The 22,498-nt window shown below is 42.0% G+C and overlaps 1 protein-coding gene and 1 pseudogene across 1 annotated transcript in view; one reads left to right on the top strand and one right to left on the bottom strand.

Annotated features, from left to right (window-relative positions):
• The window catches only part of LOC110293306 (DNA polymerase delta subunit 3-like), a 67,326-nt pseudogene extending 51,175 nt beyond the window's left edge, over window positions 1-16,151 (bottom strand).
• A 5,046-nt stretch (window positions 16,152-21,197) lies between these two features.
• Window positions 21,198-22,498, top strand: part of Smc2 (structural maintenance of chromosomes 2) — a 54,939-nt gene continuing 53,638 nt past the window's right edge. Inside the window, exons 1-2 of the mRNA XM_021159844.3 lie at window positions 21,198-21,343; window positions 22,104-22,326. Of these exons, the coding sequence (XP_021015503.1) occupies window positions 22,159-22,326 (168 nt within the window). The 5' untranslated portion in view covers window positions 21,198-21,343; window positions 22,104-22,158. The remainder of the gene's footprint in view (window positions 21,344-22,103; window positions 22,327-22,498) is intronic.

The raw sequence follows: 22,498 nt of genomic DNA, 5'->3' as shown, positions 1-22,498 counted from the left end.
TATATGTGTGTGTTTGTGTCTTTTGTTTATTTAAGAGAGAGAAAAGCCAGGTGCACGCCTTTAATCCCAGCACTCAGGAGGCGGAGGCAGGCGGATTTCTGAGTTCAAGGCCAGCCCGGTCTACAAAGTGAGTTCCAAGACAGCCAGGGCTATACAGAGAAACCCTGTCTCGAAAAACAACAACAACAACCAAAAAAAAAAAAAAAAACAACAAAAAAAAAAAAAACAAAGAGAGAGAAAAATATCAAGTAGGAGGGGAGCCTGGAAGGAGTTGGGGGAGGGAAAAGTATAATCAAAACCTATTGTTACAAAAGAAAATTGATTGAGCCACAGCAAATTTCCATTGAGCAAAATAAATGAATTATTGTGTTAAGCAATTGTTTTAGGGTATACTGTTTGCAAATATAAAATAGCTGAAAAAATAATTTAATGATATTGATTCTCTCATTCTCAATTTCTTGATATATTACATGGGAATATTTACTAAGCCCCCTGAACTCATCTTACATCTAACCATATTGAGGAAATAACATTAATTGTATGTGTAAACCTGTTTTACAAGCTATAAGAGGCATTAAAGGTACAATTTATTATAATTATCACTATAAATCCTCATTAGCTAGGAGCCAATTTTACAGAATACCAAAAAAACAAGTTGCTAACCTCAAGGAGAATGATATTAGCTCTCAGTTTATAATTATTTATCCTAACCACAAGAACGTAAATAGACATTTCTTGACTGGAAATTGGAAAATGAAAAGCAAGTGGATTTAAAAGCAATGATGCAGTGTTTGTCTTTCTTAATCTAGTCCTTTTGTTTAGCTCAGATTAAAAAGGCATTTCCAAGGACATCTATGGGAAGTACAACTTTATCCTCTCCAGCTTCGAAAATGGAAACTTGGGAGTGACGTGTGTCCCATTTGGTGGGACACTTATTTAACCCCAGAATTCATGTCTCTTGTGGCCAAGACCCACAGGATCATCAGTGGCTAATCCATTAGCCCTGTTTTAAGGTTTGGTTTTTTTGCTTGTATTATAATGCTAAATACTGGCCTTCAAGGCAGATTGCCCTCAGGGTCAAGAGACTTGCAATTACCCAAGTGACAAACCCAAGTGAAGCTATGCAATCTTGCCCCACAAGTTATCCCTGCTTGGTCAATAAAGATGTCTACAGCCAATATCTGGGCAGAAGAGATATAGGCAGGTTTCCTGAATTCCTGGGTTTGGAGTCTAAGAGGACCATGAGGGGGAGAAGGAGGAGGAGGGAAGAGGAAGTCCATCATAGGGTGAGTGAGTTATGAATACATGACCATGAGGACTGACCAATTGGAGTTAAGAGCAGCCCAGACGGAAGTTATAATTTGGGGTTATTGATGGGGGAAATAGATTCTAATAACATAAAGAGTAGTTACCTGCCCAGCTCTAGTGCTGATTAAAGCTTATTATAATAAATAAAAGTTATGTGTCTTTTATCCAGGAACTGAATAATCAGAGGTGGAGTATAAGCCCCCAATTGAGATTAAATATTTTCTACAACAGCCCTCCTTCATTAGTGTTTAATCAGAAATGCCTTCTTCCTCTTCTCGCCAGAAACAGAAATGTAGCATCAATAGAAAACAAATTATTGTTGCTTTGTAAGCCTTGATATTTAGTCATCTGCTCTCCCCCTGAAGTGTAACTTCCTGAAATAGCCTTGCTGATACACTTAGTGACCACAGTTGATTGATGAGTTTGGCAAAGCTTGATAGTAGACAAATCACAGTTCAGGTACAATTTCTCTCCATTACAGTTCTTTATCAGTGGAATTTAAATTGCTTTAACAATTCAGCACAGAAGTTGGGATGCCAAATTGTTACCATAGAGACCATATAACACGTCTAATGACTGACTCATAGGCACTCTTTAAGCTTTCCAAACTCTCCACTAAATTATGTTAAAATTTTATCCCAAATTACATAATGGAGTTGTCTTTGATAATTTCCTCAGGGTAAAGTGTCAATGAGCAAATTTTATAGAGAAAGTTTCCTTGGGAGAGCCATCCAAAACATGTGTGCCCAAGTGAAGAAGATATAATTGGTCCGCAGGAGAATTTGAACTGCACTGCAGTCAGAACAATGGCCTCACCTGATGGGGCTAGGGCCTGTTTGGAGGATGCTTTAGTGCTGCAGTGAGTGAGGCAGCATTTTTATATGCCTACATGAAATAGTCTCAGATATAGAACACCCCAGAGGAGGAGGAGGGGAAACTCTCAGTTGGACAACATCTCTCAGCAAAGGCAAGGTCTGGGGAGGGACTCAGTGGTCAGGTGTCAGGTGTCATGTTCAGCCTGAAGGAACCTGTCCCGACAGGGTTTTTGCATGCTGGGATATAGCACCTATCATATGAGTAATATACATTTCTTTTTCCATTTTATCATTTTTAAAATGTGTGTGTGCACATGTCTGTGAGGATACATATGCACATGTATGTGCACATATAGGTGACAAAGATTAACAGTGGGTACTTTCCTCTATTGCCCTATACCTTATATTCTGAGAAAAGTTCTGTCAACTTAAACCTTGCTATTTCTGTTATACTCAGTGACTACAAAGCCCCTGGGATTCACCTGACACTGTCCCTTGGCACCAAAGTTACAGGTTCGTACCTTTGCACCTGACTTTTCTACATGGGTCCTAAATACCCTAACTCACATGTTCATCCCTGTACAATAGACATTTTGCCATCTCCCCAGCCTCATAAATTTCTGATAATATTATGGGCAACTCAACACCAAGTCATTTTTTTTTATCAGAACTATTACTTCAGTTTTGTCTAACCATGGTATGTAAGATTGACTACTATATCTGTATCCAACCAGAAAATGCATATCTATAATAAAGATCCAACCCAACTATTACCTAGGAAAGTTATTCCAGGAAGTTTCTTCTTGTGGACATTCTTGTACTCTATACTAATCCCATCTTATAAGTTTGATTTAGATGACGGAAAGGCTCTGTGAATGGGTGATTGTAGAGCGATGGATCCTCGGCGTTGAGAAAAAAATAAAAATGACAGGAGCCTGGAGCACAGTGGTGACAACATTCTAGGTCTCCTGTGTTTTCTGAGGCCTTGTACAGATAACTCTAATCCAGTGCATCCCAGATTATTTTCAAAACAGACATAGTGTAAGCTAAATTCTCTTTTCATCTTTCTGCAAACTATTTCTCCAGTGTTAATCACAAAGCTTTGACTAAGGCTGCTTTAGTCTTATTCCTTTTTTTTCTTATTATTGTTGGATATTTTATTTACATTTCAAATGATTTCCCCTTTCTAGGTCTCCCCTTAGGAAACCTCCTATCCCATACCCTCACCCACTGCCTCTATAAGGGTGCTCCCCTAACCTCCCACCCACTCCTGTCTTTCTGCCCTGGCATTCCTCTACACTCGAGCATCAAACACCCTCAGGCCCAAGGGCTGCTATTCCCACTGATGTCCAACAAGGCCATCCTCTGCCACATATGCAGCCAGAACCATGGGTTGCTTCATGTGTACTCTTTGGTTGGTGATCCAGTCCCCAGGAACTCTGAAGAGTCTGGCTAATTGACACTGTTGCTCACCCCATGAGACTGCAAACCTCCTCAGCTCCTTCAGTTGCTTCTCCAACTCCTCCATCCAGTACCCCACACTCAGTCCAATAGTTGGCTATGAGCATCCACCTCTGTATTTGTCAGGCTCTAGCAGAGCCTCTCAGGAGACAGCTATATCAGGATTTTGTCAATGTGCACTTCCTGGTATCCACAATAGTCTGTGTTTGATGACTGTATATGAGATGGATCCCCAGGTGGGGCAGTCTCTGGATGTCTTCCCTTCAGTCTCTGCTCCACACTTTGTCTCCATAATTACTCCCTTGTGTATTTTGTTACCCCTTCTAAGAAGGACCTAAGCACCCACACTTTGGTCTCCTTCTTGAGAGTTTCATGTGGTTTGTGAATTGTATCTTGGGTATTCCGAACTTTTGGGCTAATATCCACTTATCAGTGAGTGCATACCATGTGTGTTCTTTTGTCATTGGGTTACCTCATTCAGGATGGTATTTTCTAATTCCATCCATTTGCCTAAGAATTTCATGAAGTCATTGGTTTGAATAGCTGAATCATACTCCACTGTGTAAATGTATCACATTTTCTGTATCCATTTCTCCGTTGAAGGACATCTGAGTTCTTTCTAGCTTCTGGCTATTATAAATAAGGCTACTATGAACATAGTGGAGCATATATACTTGTTATATGTTGGAGCATCATTTGGGTATATGCCCAGAAGTGGTATAGCTGGATCCTCAGGTAATATTATGTCCAATTTTCTGAGGAACTACCAGACTGAACTGATTTCCAGAGTGGTTGTACCAGCTTGCAATCCCACCAACAATGGAGGAGTGTTCCTCTTTGTCCACATCCCTGCCAGCATCTACTGTCACCTGAGCTTTTGATCTTAATCATTCTGGCTGGTGTGAGGTGGAATCTCAGGGTTGTTTTGATTTGCATTTCCCTGATGACTAAGGATGTTGAACCTTTCTTTAGGTGCTTCTCAGCCATTCGATACTTCTCAGTTGAGTATTCTTTGTTTAACTCTGTACCCCATTTTTTAATTGGGTTATTTGGTTCTCTGGAGTCTAACTTTTTCAGTTCTTTGTATATAGTAGATATTAGCCCTCTAGTGGATGTAGGGTTGGTAAAGATAGTTTCCCAATCTGTTGGTTGCCATTTGTCCAATGCCTGACAAATATAGAGGTGAATGCTCATAGCCAATCATTGGATAGAGCACAAGGTCCCCAATGGAGGAGCTAGAGAAAGTACCCATGGAGCTGAAGGGGTTTGCAGCCCCATAGGAGGAACAGCAATATCAACCAACCAGACCCCCCAGAGCTCCCAGGGACTAAACTAACAACCAAAGAGTAAACATGAATCGACCAATGGCTCCAGCCACATATGTAGCAGAGGATGGCCTTGTGAGACATCAATGGGGAGGAGAGGCCCTTAGCCCTGTGAAGGCAGGATTTCCAAGTTGAGGGGAATGCCAGGATGAGGAAGCAGGAGTGGGTGAGTGGGGGGAACACCCTCTTAGAATCAAGGGTAGTGGGGATGGAATAGGGGATTTGGGAGGGTAAACCTTGAAAGGGGATAACATTTGAAATGTAAATAAAGAAAATATCCAATTTTTTAAAAAGAATACCTTTAAGAGAATTTTATAGTTATGATGGCATTAAGGGATCTGTGATGCAGTGATTATTCTGCATTATCCAAGTGGGTTCAATGTAATCATAAGGGTCAATATAAGGAAGGCAAGAGACTCAAAGGTAGGTAGAAGGTGTCCTAGACTTGTGCTTTGAAGATGGGAGCAATGAATGCAGGCTGGCTACAAAAACTAGAAAACCTAAGAATCTGAGTTAATTCTTTTGTTGGTGTCACAAAATTCCTAAGAAGAAGCAAGGTAAGGACTTATCTTGGTTACAATTCAAGGGTGTGATGGTTTGTATATTCTTGGACCAGGGAGTGGCACCATTTGGAGGTATGGCCTTGTTGGAATAGGTGTGACCTGGTTGGAGTAGGTGTGTCACTGGGGGTGTGGGCATAAGATCCTCATACTAGTTGCCTGGAAGTCAGTCTTCCACTAGCAGCCTTTGGATGAAGATATAGAACTCTCAGCTCTGCCTGTGCCATGCCTGCCTGGATACTGCTGTGCTCCCACCTTGATGATGATGAACTGAACCTCTGAACATGTAAGCCAGCCCCAATTAAATGTTGTTTTTATAAGACTTGCCTTGGTCATGGTGTCTGTTCACAGCAGTAAAACCCTAACTTAGACAGAAGTTGGTACCAGGGACGGGTATATTGCTGTGATAGGCCTGACCATGCTTTTATTTGAAAGAATGTGGATTTTGGGACTTTGGATTTGGAACACAGTGGACTGCTTTAAATGGGGCTTAATGGGTCATCCTAGTAGGAATATGGAAGACTTTGTTGCTGGGAGTAGTTTGAACTGTGTTGACCTGGCCCAAAAGATTTCAAAGGAGAAGAATTTCAGAATGTGGCTAAAGACTGTTTTTCTGGTATTTTGGTGAAGAATGTGGCTACTTTTTGCCTTTTTACTTTCTCAAAAGTTTGCCTGAGGCTAAGGTGAAGAGACTCAGATTAATTTCATTGACAAAGGAAGTTTCAAAAAAGCCCTGCAGAGACTTTATTCTCTGGTTAAGTCTTATGAAGAGAAGTTTGAACAAGCATAGCAAGCTTAGAAAAGAAAAATATAAAATATATGGTTTGAGTATTGAAGGGGGTACCAGGAAGTGAAATGAAGCAAAATCTTGTGTTCTAGGAGATAACAGATTAAAGGAGATTACGGGATATTGGGGCAAGATCCTACTCAGCTAAATTTATATCCAGGCATGGTGGTGAAAGACTCTGAGAGGAGCCCCTCGCTCAGGCCTCAGGACAATAGTGTAGCCACGAGAACTCACAAGAGACCAAGCTTGATGCAAACCACATGAGGCTTTATTGGGGAAAGCCAGAGCTCTGGGGACGACTCATATCCCACGCAGGGGTAGAGGAGTCGACCACGAGGGGAAAGGGGTCCCAGTCTTTATAGGCCCTCAGGGGGGAAAGGAGAAGGGAGGAGTAGGGGATTTCCAGATCTAAACAATGTCTATTCTCAAGAAATGGGTATGGGAGGGGTACAAGGAAAGAGTCTGGTGCAGGTGTAGCAACTCCGGATTGTCCCGGCTGTGGTTGCTGGGGAGATTTTTTCAACTCTTCCCCAGAAAACAATATCACAAACACCTGGCAATGGGCGTCATTAGTGGGCACACACATGGGTTGAAGGAACGGTCAAAACATTGGCAGACACATGGGTTCAAGGAGTGGCCAGAGCATTGTGCACCTCTATTTTTCTAAATCAGTGAAGCTAGTTCTGCTAACAATAAAATCTATTTTGCTAATTTCAGGGCTTCTGTGACCTTTTACATTCTGTCAGGATCTTTCAGTGGTACATACCTTTAATCTCAGGAGACAGGCATGCTGATCTCTGCCATCAAAGTCAATCTACAGAGCAAGATCCAGAACAGCCAATCTTAGGTAGTGAAGGAGTTGGAGAACAGAAAGCTGGTGATAATGTAATAGAACAAGGGGGCCATGTTCCAGCTCCTGCAAGCAGCAGAACTCTGCAGTTTCAGTCATGCAGCTCTGGCTTTAGAGTGAATAATAGAAGGGACTACTTGTACAATCGATGCAGGTTAGATGGAGCTAAGAAATTAGCGGTGATTAAGAAGAGACCAGCATCACTGAGGTGAAATCTTCTGGGAAGTGTTTTCTGCAAGCATAGAAAAACACATATAGAAGCTGTGTTCCAGAGATAGCCAAGGTTGTACCTCCCACTGCAGCTGTACTTGGTAATGGGAAAGAGTCACTAAGGTGGTACTGGTTTTGAAAGCATGAGGGGTTATAAAGAGCAGCTGAGGCTTGGCACTGTGAGAGGCCATGGAAGGCCATTGGTGAAGGTGCAGCCTCAGTTGTAGTTGATGGACCAGGACTGAAGAGGTCATGCAAAGGATTTGAGGCTTGGCACCATGAAGAGAGCCTATGAGAGGCTATTGGTGACGCCTAGTTGGAGTGGAACACCCCAGTGTATTGGAGATGTCAGTACTATGGGATGATCACTAAGAACAGCAGCCGTAGTGGAGTGGATCAACCTGAGCTTATAGTGCTACAGAGGACAGAGCAGAGAAGTGATGCCAGCCCTTAGAAGGAGCCCAAACGATCAAGAGGAATCCCAGACACTGAAACAAGAAGCTGTAGCATTGAAATTGCCTTGGAGACTCAAAGATGTTAAAGATGCCAGAGCCATCAGATACAGGGTGAGGAAAGCTGCTAACAGGGAGTGGAACCAGCCCAGGAGAAAGCAGTTTGTTGCAGTCAACAAAGATAAAAAAAGAGTGGAGATCTGAAGAATGATTTGATATCTGCCATGGAGATGCAAAGTTTGGAATTTGCCTAACTGGTTTCCTGTCTTTCTTTGAGGATTACAGTTAAGTGATTGGATGAAACTCAGAAGAGACCTTGAACTTTGGACTTTTAACACTGTTGAGACTGCTATAGACTATGAGGACTTTAAAAGTTGGACTAAATGCATTTTGCATTATGCTATGTTTAAGTAAGCCACCCCCCCCCATAGACTCAGGTGTTTGAACAAGTCTATGGGGGCCAGGGAGTGGAATGTGATGGTTTGTATATTCTTGGACCAGGGAGTGGCACCATTTGGAGGTATGGCCTTATTGGAATAGGTGTGACCTGGTTGGAATAGGTGTGTCACTGGGGGTGTGGGCATAAGATCCTCATACTAGTTGCCTGGAAGTCAGTCTTCCACTAGCAGCCTTTGGATGAAGATGTAGAACTCTCAGCTCTGCCTGTGCCATACCTGCCTGGATACTGCCATTCTCCCACCTTGATGATGATGAACTGAACCTCTGAACCTGTAAGCCAGCCCCAATTAAATGTTGTTGTTATAAGACTTGCCTTGGTCATGGTATCTGTTCACAGCAGTAAAACCCTAAGACAAAGGGTATGCTTTAATCATGGTGGAGGTGGGGAACAAGGCAGCAGTGTCCAGACACTGCAGCTCATATTGCATTGGCCTTCAGAAAACTCTAGCACTAGTTTTCTTATTTTACTCATATGCCTATTTGATATTTTTTACATTTTTATTGGATATTTTATTTATTTACATTTCAAATGTTATCCCCTTTCCCAATCCCCCCCACACCTGAAACCCTCTATCCCATTCCCCTCCTCCTGCTTCTATGAAGATGCACCCTACCCACCTACCCACTCCACCTCACTGTCCTCACATTCTCCTACACTGGGGCATCAAGCCTTCAAGGGACCAAGGGCCTCTTCTCCCATTGATGCCCCACAAGGCCATCCTCTGCTACATATGCAGCTGGAGCCATGGGTCCCTCCATGTGTACTCTTTGGTTAGTGGTTTAGTTCCTGGGAGCTCTCAGGGGAGAGGGAGGTCTGATTGGTTGATATTGTTGTTCTTCCTATGGGGTTGCAAACCCCTTCAGCTTCTTCAGTTCTTTCTCTAACTCTTCCATGGGGACCCCATGATCAGTTCAATGGCTAGCTTCGAGCATCTTCCTCTGTAAATGTCAGGCTGTGGCAGAGCCTCTCAGGAGAGAGCTACATCAGGCTTCTGTTAGTATGCACTCCGCAGCATTCACAATAGTGTCTGGGATTGGTGACTGTATATGGGATGGATCCCCAGGTGGAACAGTCTCTGGATGGCCTTTCCTTCAGTCTCTGCTGCACACTTTGTCTCCATATTTCCTCCTGTGAGTATTTTTTTCCCCCTTCTAAGAAGCACTGAAGCACCACACTTTGGTCTTCCTTCTTTTTTGGCTTAATATGATCTGTAAATTGTATCTTGGGTATTCCGAACTTTTGGGCTAATATCCACTGAATAGTGAGTACATACCAGATCACTGCAATTCCATCTTAGCCCTTTGGTCTTCCATCATTGACTTAATCCTAGCCATGGCTGCAGTGTGTGAGGAGGTCATGGTATTGATCATTGAGGACCTGTCCCAAGGAAGAAGGCTACACTGGGCAGGCAGTTCTAGGTTGCCATCTCCACTTTTCCTAGTCCAATGTCTTCTTTTCCTATAGAGTCAACCTTGGGTTATTTGTTTTAAGTTTTATTTTCCAGAAAAGCAATTACTTCACACTTACAATGAAAATTATTTGTACACAGGTTTTATTGCCTCATTAGAGCTAAAGTTACCTGAGATAGAAAGTAAATTTGGGGAAATCACCAGAAGCCTTAATTTCCCCATTTGTGAAAATGAGTAGCTATAGCTCTTCAAAGGCCCTTCCATCTGCAGACCTTGCTGATTTTATGTGAGTCAGCCTGAAATGAGAGGATGTCAGGGTTCGAGGAAGGATAAGAATACCTTTTCTGTGGTTCCTAGTTGGCTGGCAGATAGACAGCCTACATCATTTTTTGCTGCTGTCAGGAGAAATAACTGCTCTGGAAAAACACAGTGGAACGAGGCATCCTCACAAGAGCCGTCATTAGAAACTCAGGGGCAATTTGACTTAGAGCAGCTTGAAATTTCAAAGGGAACGCAGAAACTGCAATCTGTTTTCTCATTTGCTTCCTGCTTCCTCTTTAACCAAACAGGCTCTCTCTCCCCAAAGATGTTCCCCTAAACAGCAAACACATTGCACAGCTTGACCTGTAATTTAAATCACAATTAAGCTTCCAGTTAGAATGCATCTTCATCATAAATCTGCTATGGATCCCCCAGTGCTCTGTTTAATTCCCTTATCCTCTTAAACAGCATGACCCTGGTTTTATTTTCCCTTGACATAAAATGCTGAATTATAGCTTATTTATGAGTTTCATGAATAAGACTAATTTCGTTGCCATTCGCAGAGAAGTTCTCACCAGGTTATTATACTCCTAGATCCCATTAACTCATAAAATATACAAAATAAAAATTACTCTAAATTAGTCTCCCAAGCAGAATTGCAAACAACATTTCTTTGTATAAAAAGATGCCACCAACCAGCACTAATAGGAACATCTTGTCTTTCTCCCTTGCTCAGCACTGATACCTGTACTACATTCAATTGGGTTTTTAGAAAGATTTCTAAAGCTGCCTATTAACTTGTTATGGCTTTTATTCTTAATGAACATTGCCTTTACAAAAAAGAATTCTACACTGTTTACAATAGTTCCAATTTTATGTTCTTGTCTGAAGCCTGGGCACCAACTATAAACACATATTAGATTGAAAATGTTTGACCAGCTTGTGAAATAAAACAGTTGGGGTTGCAATGACTTGGGGGCTTTGGGAGTCACATGGGAAGCACAGTGGGTTCAAGTATTATAGCTAACAGCCACTGCAAGGATTGCCTAAGATTGCTCTAAATCAGTGAGAACTGGCATCCACTAGAATGTAAAGTATATGTGGCAGAAATTGTTAGGGTTCACTGACATTGTAAGGTTTCAGATACTTTAGGAATGAATGGATGGACTTTCAGTGGTGGGCAGTGCTCCATGTTCAAAGTCTAGATCAGAGACTCCACTTCCTCATCTAGAAACCAGAAATGGAAAACAATAAAACAGTGTTTCATGAAGTGGTTTAGGAAAAGTGATTGGAGCTTAGTGAAACATGTCAAGATTTTAAACAATAAGATTACTATTAATAACTATTTTAGATGACATAAGTCTAAAATTAATGTTAACTTCATTTTCCAATGAGGACAATGAGGTGAAAATATTTACAAGTGCAAACATCATTCTTTATTCTAAAGTATGAAAAAATATACATTTTAGCCTTAAAAACTTTTACTTTTGTGAAACTATATGAACATCTTTTGGGTATATGCCTAGGAGTGTTATAGCTGGGTCTTCAGGTAGAACGATTTCCAGTTTTCTGAGGAATGGCCAGATTGATTTCCAAAGCAGCCTTATTTGTAAAAGCCAGAAGCTGGAAACAACCCAGATGTCCCTCAACCAAGAATGGATATAGAAAATGTGGTTCATTTATACAATGGAATACTACTCTGCTATAAAAAATGAGGACACTATGAATTTTTCAGGCAAATGGATGGAACTAGAAAATATCGTCCTGAGTGAGGTAACTCAGACCCAAAAGGACATGCATGGTATGTACTCACTGATAAGTGGTTATTTGCCAAAAAGTACAGAATACCTAAGATACAACCCACAGACAGAAAGAAGTTTAACAAGCAGGAAGGCCCAAATGAGGATGCTTCAATCCCACTTAGAAGCGGGGACAAAATAATCACGAGAGGGAGAGGGAGAGAGGGAGCTGCATGGGAGAGGGGAGGGGGAGGGGAAAGGGGGAACAGGATCAGGTATTGGGGGGGGGGGACAAGAGAGAAGCCCTAAGGGCCAGCAGAATGAATAGAAATATGCAACCTGGAGTAGGCGGAGGGGAGGGGATCCTCTAGAAAATACCTCTGAGGTCTCAATGGATCCAACAAAATGTCCAACAGTGGGTAGAGGGAACTTGAAGAGTCTATATCCAGTAGACAGACAGGGCCTCAAGTAGAGGGATGGGGCTACTAACCCACAGTCAAGATGTCAGACCTGGAATTGTTCTTGTCTAAAAGAAGAGACTGAAGGAAAGGCAGTCCAATGACCAGCCCTACTTGGGATCCATCTCATGGGGTAAGGGAGGCAAGGGAGGCACACCAAAACCTGGCACTATTACTGATGCCATGATGTGCTTACAGACAGGAGCCTAGCATGGCTGTCCTTGTGAGGTCCTCCCAGCAGCTGACTGAGACAGAGGCAGATACTTACACCAACCATTGACTGAAGGCAGGGACCCCTGTGGTTGAATTAGAAGAAGGATTGAAGTGCAAGCAGAGGGCGACCACCATAGGAAGACCTGGACCCCAGGGAGCTCCCAGAGACTAAGATACCAGCCAGGAGCATACACGGGCTGACCCGAGGCCCCCGTGGCACATATAGCAGAGCACTGCCTGGCCTGGCCTCAGTGGAAGAAGATGCACATAATCCTAGAAAGACCCAAGGCCTCAGGGAAGGGGGATACCAGGTGGTGGTAGGAGGAAGCACTCTCAGAGACTAGGGGGAGGAGGAATGGGATGAATTTTGGGAGGAAAGACTGAGAGTGGAAGCAACAGCTGGAATGTAAATAAATAAAATACATTTTCAAAAACTATCTGAACAGATATTTAAATTTATATCATTTATAACAATATTCTGGTTGCAAAACAAAATGTTTTAGACATGTAGGTAAATAAATGAATTGCCTTCTTAATATCATACTTTATTGACTTTTATGTATGTGCCTGGGTTATACTAGGTCTACATTATTACTTATTTTTATAAAAGCTTGTTTTCCCTCTGTTGCGGTAAATCTCCAACCCAAAGAAGCCTGTGCAATGAAAACACATCTCAATTAATATGAATACAAACTGTGTGCCTAGATTGGACAGATCTACCACTTCCGATCTAGATTCCCCAGCTATGAGATCCCTTATAACTGGTGGTTTCTCCAGGTCACCTGCTTCTGCTCCATTTTCCTTCCACCTCCTCCTCTTCCATCTTTTTTTCTCTCTCCTCCTCTCCTTGTTCTTCCCTAAAACTTTTCAGCTCCACCTTCCCTTCCACTGCCCAATCAACAGCTCTAGTTTTTATTTTACAAGTTAAAATGGGGAGAAGGTTAACGAGAAGTCACTTGAGTACCTGATTCACTCTTCATCCCAGGAAGCCCCGCCCCTTGGGGAAGCGGAATCAGCATCAAAATACAAGCAGCACCTGGGCAATTCCTGGCTCTTTTCCCTCAGATACAAATTGAGTACCATTCTACAGTTTATAAAGTATAAGATACACTTAACACCCAGTCCATCAATTGTGTCGATTAAATAAAGCACTCTGCCATCTATCCTAACTTAAAGACTTATAATTCCACAGCTGACATGTCCTGGTTTTAGATTGTATGCCATCTGAAAACCATTCTCTCAAATCTATATCATCTTTCTCAATGCTAAACAGCTTGGGTTGGCTATGAGACTACAACCAGTCTTCATTCCCATCAGAAATCCAAGAATGACTAATATTATCTGAAAATATGAGAAGCACAAAACATAGCTTCTAAAACTTAGCCAATTTATAAAGACCACTGATCACCTGGACAGTCCCTCCTTCTTCAAAACTTTGGAGCATCAGTCGTTAGCCATTCAGCGTTCTGGCCCAGAATCATCTGACAGACCTTTGAAGGGCTGATTACCCTATCTTGGCAGAGATTATCTGTTGACTATTCTCATAGTGTTTCCTTTACCTGGACAGTATTTTGTCTGTAGATGAAATGAGGCAGTTCTTGCCTAGTGGCTGTCTCGCCACAACTGGAGCAACTCCACCGATGCTCAATTTCATCTTTGAATCCACGAAAAGGGCACTGTCAGGAGCAGACAGGTCTCTAGCCAAATGATCTATAATAAAGAAATGTCCATAAACGTGTTATATTCTGTGGACTTCTGACACCTTTGGAGGGTATCTATGCAAAGCATTTCTGAACTGTTAAGCCTTGACTACTCTCAGACATTTTAAATAGAAATATCTTATATTGCTTAATCATCTAAAAACAGTTTATAATAGTTATTATAGAAGGACTAGGCCTAAACTTTGTATTCTTAAATGATTGTAATTGCCCACAGTAGAATGGGAGAGGATTCCTTGAAATTATATATATATATAATTATATATATATATAAATTATATATATATATGTTATATATAATTTATATATTATATATTTATTATTTATTATATATATATATACGCACACACACATATAAACACAATTTTCACGAATTACTGAAGTCATATAAAAAGAAGTAGGCCCCAATGCTGATCTCACCTGAACTGTACCATGTCATACAAATGGAAACCCTTTTAAGAAAAAGAAAACCCCAACTCCAAAAGTGTATATTGGGGCACTCATTCATTTACTGAGGACCATTAAACTCCAAAGGGCAAAACCACTCTCTTTATGGATAAGGAGAGTAGAGATTTAAAGGCAATAAATAGAAGTAAGTGTGTGGATTCTCAGTCTGTCAGCTGCCCACAGTTGGATAGACGTGAAACAGAAATCAATGTTCTAAGATAAAGTCAGAAGGAGAAAGGGCAGGGAAATAGTGACCAACCTAAGTTCTGACTGTCCATCACTTTATTTTTTGATGAGGTGTGGAGATAATCACTAAGAAGTTTAAAAGTGCTAGAAAGGAATCCCACCAACTACCATCTGGAAAGCACAGGCAGGAAGGAAACAGGTACCTGTGGCTTGAAAAGAATGGCCACCTTATGACTGTGTTTATGTTGTTGCTTGCCCACTCAATAAATGTTCATCAACCATAACCCAGGCTAGATTCTAGATTGCCAGATACTAAGAAGTCAAGACCACTGATGACCATGTACTCACAGGTAGATTTATAGAAATGCCAATGGGGAATTAACCAGATTACTTTCAAATCAAGTGGGATGATCTACCTAATGTGAGCAACACTCCCACTGTGATCATTAACTGTACACATAAGTATTCTAGAAAAGGAGCTGAGCACACTATGTATGGATCTCTGTGTTTCCTGATTGTGGATGTCATGTGACCACCTTCTTCAAGTTCCTATTGCCTGGGTTGCCTTGTGATTGTTGAGTTTACACTTGCACTTGGAGTTGAAATAAGCCCCTTTATCGTTTAAGTTATTTTTGCCAGGGTGATTTATAAAAACAACATGAAATGAACCCAAGAAAGTGGGGAAATAACCTGGACGTGATATTTAGCAGGATTCTGTATGTGTGATAAAGGAGTACAAAGGAGGGTCATCGTGAGTCAGTGACAGCTACTGAGGAGGTAAACCTCATATTTCATCCCGACAGACTCTTATTTATTTCGAGACAAGGTCATGTGTATCCCAGGCTGGCCTCAAACTCACTCAAATTACACAGAGAATGACCATGAATATCTGAAACTTCTGCTTCTACCTAAGGGCTGGGATTACAGGTGTCTGCACAATGCCTGCTTTAGAATTGTATTCTCTTGATCTGAATAGGCTTGATTTTACTCTATCGCCCTTTCTGCCCAGATGACACATGGAGAAGAATATAGTGGGAGTGTTCTCTGCAGCAAAAAGTTTGAATGTTACTTTGTGGCAGATGCAGCTTTCTGAGTGCTGCAGTGCCATTCATGGAATTATACAATCAGTTCATTTAGCCAGTGAGGAGTGCTCAAAGTTTTCAATACGAGATCTAAGAAAAACTACCACTATTACTAACTTGTTTAACCTTCAAATATTGAATATTTTGTGGGCTATATTTTATATGTGTTACATATATATGTATGTACATATGTATGTATGTGTGTATGTATGTATGTATTTCACATTGTCAGGCTCAAAGTTGGCCCCAAAATAGCAGTGTCACTAACAATATCCTAAATGATAGTCTGGGCTCAGCTCATGCTGCACTCTGACTGGGTAAATACCATTGCTAGCAAGTAAACGAAAACCTAAACTCAGCATTCCTCGGAAATCTTCCGAAGCAGGTTTCCGTTTGTCAAGAAAAGCCATTACTTCCCTTATCTACTCTGAAACAGCCAACCCCCAGCATTGGGTATCTAGTTTCCAGTCAACTCAAACAAGTCTGTAACAGATCAAAATCCCTCACACTCAGCTCAGGCTGTTCTGGCCCTCACCTCATCTCCCACTGCTCTAATGCTCAAGCTGTTCTGTTCTGGCACACATGTCTCTCTCTCTCTCTCTCTCTCTCTCTCTCTCATAGATCCACCTGCCTTTGCCTCTCAAGTGCTGATTAAAGGTGTGCCACACAGCTTACCCCTTCTTAAAACTGATGAAACTTTCTCTGTTTTTGCTTGTTTGTTTGTCTTTGGTTTTTTGCTGTTCTCTCTAGCCACTCTCTGAGAGTGACTAGATTCCCCAGTAAGACTTTCTTTCTATCCACAGAGTTTCCTAGCTCAGTGGTTTTAGTAAGCACTGGCTTACACACACAAACAGTAATAACTTGCTCATATTAACCAATGTTTGGTCATTTTTAATAGGTGTTTAACATGGATGTGTGTCAAATGGCCGACTAGGCCATCTTATGATACATATGCAGCTAGAATCAAGAGCTCCGGGGTACTGGTTAGTTCATAATGTTGTTGCACCTATAGGGTTGCAGATCCCTTTAGCTCCTTGCATACTTTCTCTAGCTCCTCCATTGGGGGCCCTGTGATCCATCCAATAGCTGACTGTGAGCATCCACTTCTGTGTTTGCTAGGCCCCGGCCTACTCTCACAAGAGACAGCTATATCAGGGTCCTTTCAGCAAAATCTTGCTAGTGTATGCAATGGTGTCATCATTTGGAGGCTGATTATGGGATGGATCCCTGGATATGGCAGTCTCTAGATGATCCATCCTTTTGTCTCAGCTCCAAACTTTGTCTCAAAAGACAGCATTTTCAACAAATGGAGTAGGTTCAACTGGTGGTCAGCATGTAGAAGAATTCAAATCAACTCATTTGTATCTCCTTGTACAAAGCTCAAGTCCAAGTGGATCAAGGACCTCCCCATAAAACCAGATACACTGAAAATAATAGAAGAGAAAGTGGGGAAGAGTCTAGAAGACATGGGCACAGGGGGAAATTTCCTGAAAAGAACACCAATGGCTTATGCTGTGAGATCAAGAATTGACAAATGGGACCTCATAAAATTGCAAAGCTTCTGTAAGGCAAGAACACTGTCAATAGGACAAAGCAGCAACCAACAGATTGGGAAACTATGTTTACCAATCCTATAACAGATAGAGAGCTAATATCCAATATATATAAAGAACTCAAGAAATTAGACTCCAGACAATCAAATAACCCTATTAAAAATGGGGTGCAGAACTAAACAAAAATTCTCAACTGAGGAAACTCAAATGGTCGAAAAACACCTAAAGAAATGTTCTACATCCTTATTCATCAGGGAAATGAAAATCAAAACAACCCTGAGTTTCCACCTCACACCAGTCAGAATGGCTAGGACCAAAAACTCAGGTGACAGCAGGTGTTGGTGAGGATGTGGAGAAAGAGGAACACTCCTCCATTGTTGGTGGGATTGCAAGCTAGTACAACCACTCTGGAAATCAGTTTGGCGGTTCCTCAGAAAATCGGACATAATATTACCTGAGGATCCAGCTATACCACCCTTGGGCATATACCCAAAAGGCGGTCCAACATATAACAAGGACACATGCTCCACTATGTTCATAGCAGCCTTATTTATAATAGCCAGAAGCTTGAAAGAACCTAGATGTCCTTCAATAGAGGAATGGATACAGAAAATGTGGTACATTTACACAATGGAGTACTACTCAGCAATTAAAAACAATGAATTTATGAAATTCTTAGGCAAATGGATGGAATTAGAATATACCATCCTGAGTGAGGTAACCCAATCACAAAAGAACACATATGGTATGCATTCACTGATAAGTGGATATTAGCCCAAAAGCTTAGAATACCCAAGATACAATTCATAGATCACATGAAGTTCAAGAAGAAGGAAGACCAAAGTGTGGGTGCTTTGGTCTTTCTTAGGAGTAACAAAATACTCAAGGGAGCAATTACAGAGACTAAGTGTGGAGCAGAGACTGAAGGAAAAGCCATCCAGAGACTGCCCCACCTGGGGATCCATTCCATATAAGGTCACCAAAGCAGACATTATTGTGGATGTCAAGAAGTGCGTGTTTACAGGAGCCTAATATAGCTGGCTCCTGGGAGGCTCTGCTAAAGCCTGACAAATACAGAGGTGGATGATTGTGGCCAATCATTCAACTTATCACTGGGTCCCCAGTGGAGGAGTTAGAGAAAAGACTGAAGGAGCTGAATGGTTCGCAACCCATAGGAAGAACATTATCAACCAACCAGAGCTCCCAGGGTCTAAACCACCAACCAAAGACTACACATGGAGGGACCCATGGCTCCAGCTGTATATGTAGCAGAGAATGGCCTTGTAGGACATCCATAGGAGAAGAAGCCCTTGTTCCTGTGAAGGCTGGATGCCCCACTGTAGGGGAATTTGAGGGCAGGGAGGTGGGAGTGAGTGGGTGGGAGAACACCCTCATAGAAGCAGGAGGTGGGGGGATGGGATAGGGGGTTTCTGGAGGGGAAATCGGGAAAGGAGATAACATTTGAAATGTAAATAAATAAAATATCCAATTTTAGAAAACTAATAAAAAGGAAAAAAGAAATATTAAAAAACCCAAAACTATTTAGATAGAAAGAGATTAGCATCACAGAAAAGGTATAGACAATAAGGGAGGGGTGATATGAGCAAAGTAGACATACTATACATATAGAAATATGTCATAATGAAACCTATCATTTTATATAACAAATACAGCATAATAAAAGAGTACATTTAAATACTTAAGTATCTGTACATTTTTATCCAATTGTCTTAAGGATATCATCTAGCTATTCATCTATTAAAGTAGCCAACATACTAATGATGTCTGTCTTAATATCTGTCTTAAATTTTTATCCCCCAAGCAAGTTATAAAATTTGTGAAAATCCATGTTAGATTTGTCTAAAAGTCAAAATTCCTTATTCATAAAAAAGTGATCAAAGGAATATAGCAGAGCTGAAGGTAAAAATGTATAATTCAACAGAGCCAATATAAATAAGTGAAGTCATTGGAGTTCAAGAGTAATAGGAATTACACCAGACAAAATATCTTTATTAAAGTGGTGTTAGCTAATATCACAGACAAATAGGCTGATACCACAGGAAGGCAGGTAGCATACTATTATAGATACTGTACTGTTTCTTGTTTGTTTGTTTTTTGTTTCTTGTTTTTCGAGGCAGGGTTTCTCTGTATAGCCCTGGCTGTCCTGGAACCCACTCTGTAGACCAGGCTGGCCTCAAACTCAAAAATACACCTGCCTCTGCCTCCCAAGTGCTGGGATTAAAAGCAAGCACCACCACTGCCTGACTAGCTGTACTCAAAACTCCCTAAAACTGAGTTAAAGTTGGATAACAATTTCAAAACAAAAGATCTACACTCAGTCATTTAAAGCTGGTTCCAATTGCCAAGACGGCAATGTTAAAATACATTTCCATAATGCTTTATTTAAACCTCTCCCCTTAATGTTCACATTCTGAAATCCAAACCCAAAGCAATAGTATTAGCAGGTAGGGCCTTGGACAGTTGATTAGGGATTCATTGGCCTTTATAAATTAAGTCTGACACTCATATGGTTTGTTTGTTTGGTTGGTTTTTGGAGACAGGGTTTCTCTGTGTAGCCTTGGCTGTCCTGGAACTCACTCTGTAGATCAGGCTGGCCTCGAACTCAGAAATCTGCTAGTCTCTGCCTCCCAAGTGCTGGGATTAAAGGCGTGCGCCACCACTGCCAGGCAGTCTGGCACTCTTTACTTAAGAACCCGCTGCCAATGCTTGCCTAGGAGGTTTTCAGGTTTAGGAAGGCGATCTTCACTTTGCTCCCTGTCTACCACTGTAAATTTCAGCATACACAAGACCTGCAGTTCTAAGCTAGTATTGAGAGGGGAAATAGAAACAATCCTCCATCCTAACCCAGAAGCTATATCCAGTTGATAACTGCCGTTACATATTGTTGATGGGGATCAGCTCTAACTAGCTATGTAAAATTAGCAGTTGTAGATAATAAGTTTAGGAGTACACACTCTGTAGTTAGGCAGCCTGGAACAAAAAATCTCTCTTCACTTATAAGTCGTTTAACCCAGTGATTCAATAAACTCGTCTGTACAAAAGGAAACACTAGGATTCCAAGTTTGTTGAAATTCTTGACAGCCTTTGAAAAACAGCTATCCAATCTATAGAACTCTGTAAATACAAACTGTTATTAAGAAGCTTCAGCAACATTTCGTGAACCGGTACGTCAGCCACTGCTTATCATTAAACAGGTTTTCGGCATAAAAAAATCTTACAGCCATTTGCCTAGCATCTGCCACCCAACTCCACATACTGCAGGCCTACGGTCCCCTCCGGAAACTGGAACTGGTTTTGGTTTGTGTTTTCAAAGCCAGCGCCTTTCTCTTCAATTAGTTACAGCCTCCGCTTTTCAGAAATATCAGTAGTCTGTAGAAAAAGAAGCCCCAGAGGATTTTTCTCGCTAGTGTTGGTTTCCACCCTGTAATATCCTCGAAGGGCCCCGGGACCCCCGCTCCCCGGCCCCGGCCCCGGCCCCGGCCCCGCCCCGGCCCGGTCGCGCCCGGCAGCAAAGAGCGTAGCCCGGGACGGGGCGGAGCCTGCGGACAGAAGCCACGGCTCCGACCGATAGCCTGAAAGGGCCAGAAAGAGGGCGGGGCCGGCAACGCGCGAGGCCCAGACCTGGAAGAGGTGCTGCCCAAAGCATGCCTGACGCGATGTCAGCACGACCTATCTTCATTTTCGCTTTCCATGTTCAAAACGGTATAGTCCCCTACCTTCCAATATTAAAAATATTATTTATTGTCGTTATGTCGTTTCCGTGTTTTTCCTTAGGGCAAAAGAGGAAACGCTTCAGTCAGGCAGATACTAGGCACCAACAGAGGGCAGACGCCTCGGAGTTGGGGTCCTTTGCTCGCGCCGAAATTCAAAGGAACAGTTCCGGCACGGTTGTTGGCTGCGGCGGATGCGGTGGCCGGGATGGTGGTGTTCGCCCGGTAGCGCCTGAGTACAGGTCGGGTGGCCTCGCTGTCCGCCTTCGCGTCGGGTTGGAACTTTGCTGGTTCCCCTGGCCAGCCGCTTTGTGGCGGGTGCGTAGTGCTGCTCTTGGCCAGACCTGGTGTCCAGGCGGGAGATGAGGCACAGGGGTGGGCAAGATTCTCAAGGAGGGACTTCAAGGGATAATTAGAGATGTTGACTGTTGTTCATCCGTAAGGTGAATCGAGAAAGGTTTGGGCAAGCGAGAGAACACGGAATTTTAAAACGAGGCAGTAGAATAGATTCACTTCGCCCTTAAGGTCCACTAACTATCCGGGTTCTGAGAGTCGAGTGTAAACAGAGTTAAGGTCGTAAGTAGGCAAAAAAGCACAACGGAACCGAGAATGAGTTGGAAAGACGGTGCCGACTGATGTCATCTTTTACTGCTGTGGAGGAAAAAAGGAAGGAGAGGATGGGTGTGCGTGCTATTAGGGAGATCCATGAAGGACTCCTGTAAGATGTATGCAAAGTGGTGTGCAGTAAAGAGTATCCAGTCCAATGTTTCTGTGGCAAGGATAATGAAATGGGAAATAATTAATAATCTCTGTTAACTACAGTATTATTGTAGTGCAACACGAGTCTAGGAAAGTGGACAGTAGTGATAAAGATGATTTTCAGGTTGAATGGTTTAACTTGCCGGCATTGGCTAATGGCTGGATGTTTTAAAACCTGACCCAGCTGTTTTTAGGAGAAAAAGTAGTTTGGCAGTTGTATTTTTTTTTTACTTTACATTATTGTGTATCCTGTCGTATTTACTATGATTTGAGGGTTTTTAACATTCTACATAAATGATCTTATTTCTGTTTTATGCAGACGTGACTTGTAGCTTGTTGCCTAACAGGCTTACTAACCCAAGACAGTATAGAAAATGTATGTTAAATCAATCATTCTCGAAGGATTCAAGTCCTATGCACAGAGGACTGAAGTCAATGGTTTTGACCCCCTCTTCAATGCGATCACGGGTTTAAATGGTAGTGGAAAATCCAACATATTGGACTCCATATGCTTTCTCCTAGGCATCTCCAACCTGTCCCAGGTAAAGTGTCAGCTTTTCTGACTTATGTGTTGGCAAGAGAATCTGCTAATCTGGGAAGACTTTGGGTTTTCTTTCTTTGCATGTTTGTACTTCATGTGAGTTATGTTGTGTTGCGGGGCAGCCGTTTAAGCAAATACTATTACTGTTCCATCCTGTAGACAAAAGAAAAGAT

Source organism: Mus caroli, unplaced genomic scaffold (genome assembly GCF_978045245.1).
Source record: "Mus caroli unplaced genomic scaffold, Mus_caroli_1 scaffold_6, whole genome shotgun sequence".
In the NCBI taxonomy this organism is placed as follows: Eukaryota; Metazoa; Chordata; class Mammalia; order Rodentia; family Muridae; genus Mus; species Mus caroli.
Note: the sequence above shows the minus strand (reverse complement) of the source record. Positions and strands in the feature narration are given on the sequence as shown.